This window comes from Rhinopithecus bieti, unplaced genomic scaffold (assembly GCF_001698545.2).
Source record: "Rhinopithecus bieti isolate Rb0 unplaced genomic scaffold, ASM169854v2 scaffold_11744, whole genome shotgun sequence".
NCBI lineage: Eukaryota > Metazoa > Chordata > Mammalia > Primates > Cercopithecidae > Rhinopithecus > Rhinopithecus bieti.
In genome coordinates this window covers 852,613-855,216 of record NW_016807094.1, presented here as the reverse complement: position 1 = coordinate 855,216, position 2,604 = coordinate 852,613, and the positions used below count along the sequence as shown (strand labels likewise).

General features: G+C 45.4%; 1 protein-coding gene across 1 annotated transcript; it reads left to right on the top strand.

Moving 5' to 3' along the window:
* The first annotated feature begins 1,238 nt into the window (after window positions 1–1,238).
* Window positions 1,239–1,733, top strand: KRTAP9-7 (keratin associated protein 9-7). The gene has a single exon (XM_017880183.1). The coding sequence runs from the start codon at window positions 1,239–1,241 to the stop codon at window positions 1,731–1,733; it is 495 nt and encodes a 164-aa protein (XP_017735672.1).
* The last annotated feature ends 871 nt before the right edge of the window (window positions 1,734–2,604 follow it).

The window sequence follows — 2,604 nt, the reverse complement described above, 5'->3', positions numbered from 1 at the left end:
TGGCCGGATCTCAGCTCACTGAAAGCTCCGCCTCCCGGGTTCACGCCATTCTCCTGCCTCAGCCTCCCGAGTAGCTGGGACTACAGGCACCCGCCACATCGCCCGGCTAGTTTTTTTGTATTTTTTAGTAGAGACGGGGTTTCACCGTGTTAGCCAGGATGGTCTCGATCTCCTGACCTCGTGATCCGCCCATCTCGGCCTCCCAAAGTGCTAGGATTACAGGCTTGAGCCACCGCGCCCGGCCAGATGTATTTACAAAGTTATATCAAATTGGGAATTAATAATTTGCATTCTTCCAAAATGAATGGTACATCTAAACAATGTTTTAATATGTAAGAACTCCAAGACGGATCAGATATCATCTCAACTCATCTAATTCCTTCATTAAAAAGAAATGGAGAAAGAGAGAAGAAATGGCAATGACTATGCTAGTACCAGAGTTAGGGCTAGAGCCACAATTCAGGCTGGTTTGACTAAATCTAAAGCAGTTATGTTACACAAAGTCCCACATTCTCATCCTGGTAAGCCCATCACTCCCAGACAAATAAAGATGAATGGTCACCCCAGGGCACAGATTGCCTGATGCTATCTAAATCCCTCTGGACTTCTTGTGCCCACCTGCTTTGATTCTGCTCTGAACACAGAATGCACGTACCAATCACCCTCTTCCCAAGTGACTTTGAGGGAACTGAAAGACACAGGTGGTGTGGGTTGTACAGAGAGAGATGCCTGTTAGTCTTGAATCAGATTTTGGTGGCTGAACAGTCTTGAGCACAGGCATGGATTCATTTTGTCATTGTGAACATATCAGCATCGCACTTCTCCCCACAGACACTTACCAACCTATGTATAGCCAAAGAAAGAGGCTGGGTAGAGAGAACTTCCTGAACCTCCCCGGTCACCAGGAACTAACACATCATGAGAAGATGGTCAGAGCAGAAATGATGCTGATGATGAGACAGGCTTCCTTTTATCTGAAACAAAGTTTCTATGAGTAAATACAATTAAGAGACATATTAAACCCTTACTTTCAAAAGATTCATAATCTTTAGGAAACAACTTCCCCCTTGACAGTCCCAAACTGACTATAGAAAACAATGTAAACAGCAACAAGGAAAAGTCCTGCTGATTGGTGGAAACTTTGGAGGCCAGGTGTATAAAAGGTCAAGATTGCAAGGAGTCATCACATTCTGGGAAACCCACATCTGAACAGAAACCCACCCTCCACCCCTGACACCATGACCCACTGTTGCTCCCCTTGCTGCCAGCCTACGTGCTGCAGGACCACCTGCTGGCAGCCTACCACTGTGACCACCTGCAGCAGCACACCCTGCTGCCAGCCCTCCTGCTGTGTGTCCAGCTGCTGCCAGCCTTGCTGCCGCCCAACTTGCTGTCAAAACACCTGCTGCCAGCCCACCTGTGTGACCAGCTGCTGCCAGCCTTCCTGCTGCAGCACACCCTGCTGCCAGCCCACCTGCTGTGGGTCCAGCTGCTGTGGCCAAACCAGCTGTGGGTCCAGCTGCTGCCAGCCCAGCTCCTGTGCACCTGTCTACTGCAGAAGAACCTGCTACCACCCCACATGTGTCTGCCTGCCTGGTTGCCTAAACCAGAGCTGTGGCTCCAGCTGCTGCCAGCCCTGCTGCCGCCCAGCCTGCTGTGAGACCACCTGCTGCAGGACCACTTGCTTCCAGCCCACCTGTGTGAGCAGTTGCTGCCAGCCTGTTTGCTGCTGATCAATTCCACAGAGGACCATCATCCCCATACAATAACCCTCTGGCAACAGATTTATCTTTTGGAGGACAAATTTACTTTCAAATTTCGATGACAACCAACAAAGTGAACTTAGGGTGAACTTTGCTCACCCTAATTTTTGTGACTTCTCTGCATGTTTAACATTTTGTGAATCAGCTTAAGCGAGGGTAGAGTACTTCATCCTGATTCTCTTTTTCTTTACACCTTGTGGATCATGTGCCACCTTCATGTATTTGCAATTTGGAGTCATGGTCTCAACTTGACTCTAAAGTCAAGAGCTTAATTCTGTTTCTCTAAGAAACTTAGGTTTTGCAACTGATCAATAGTCTTCACAGTCATGTTTTCATTTTCAATGTCCTCCCCATGGTTTTTGTATCCTTATTCCTTTCATGATCATTTTGGGTTATCTCCCTAGAAACAGGGACTCTTACCTTTATGTTTCTTAATAAACTCAAAACTATCCTGCATCTCACATGTTTTTTTTTTTTTTTATTTTTTATTTTACACCATTCCTGATATGGGATTTACACACATATTGCATACCATACATGTTACCTAATTTGATTCTGAAAACAGACAGTCATGTTTTATTACCTCCACTTTCCAGCTGAGAAAATTTTAATGTGTGATGTTATTTAGCTACAAATGGACAGACTCAGATTCAAGGTTGGGTCTTCTCTTCCTGTCCAAGAGCACTTACATGTAACTCTCATTAAAATACAAATTACATTGGGACTTAGCATTAGCAAGACATGCAGTTAAGGTGACTTAACAATGGAAGAATAATCTCCTGTATTTGCAGGTAATGTTTCCATTCTTATATGGCCTCCTTCTTCTTCTCCTGAATACATA

What these genes read in the sequence shown, in the direction of transcription:
- KRTAP9-7 (XM_017880183.1), top strand. Translation starts at nt 1,239, where the DNA reads ATGACCCACTGTTGCTCCCCTTGCTGCCAGCCTACGTGCTGCAGGACC.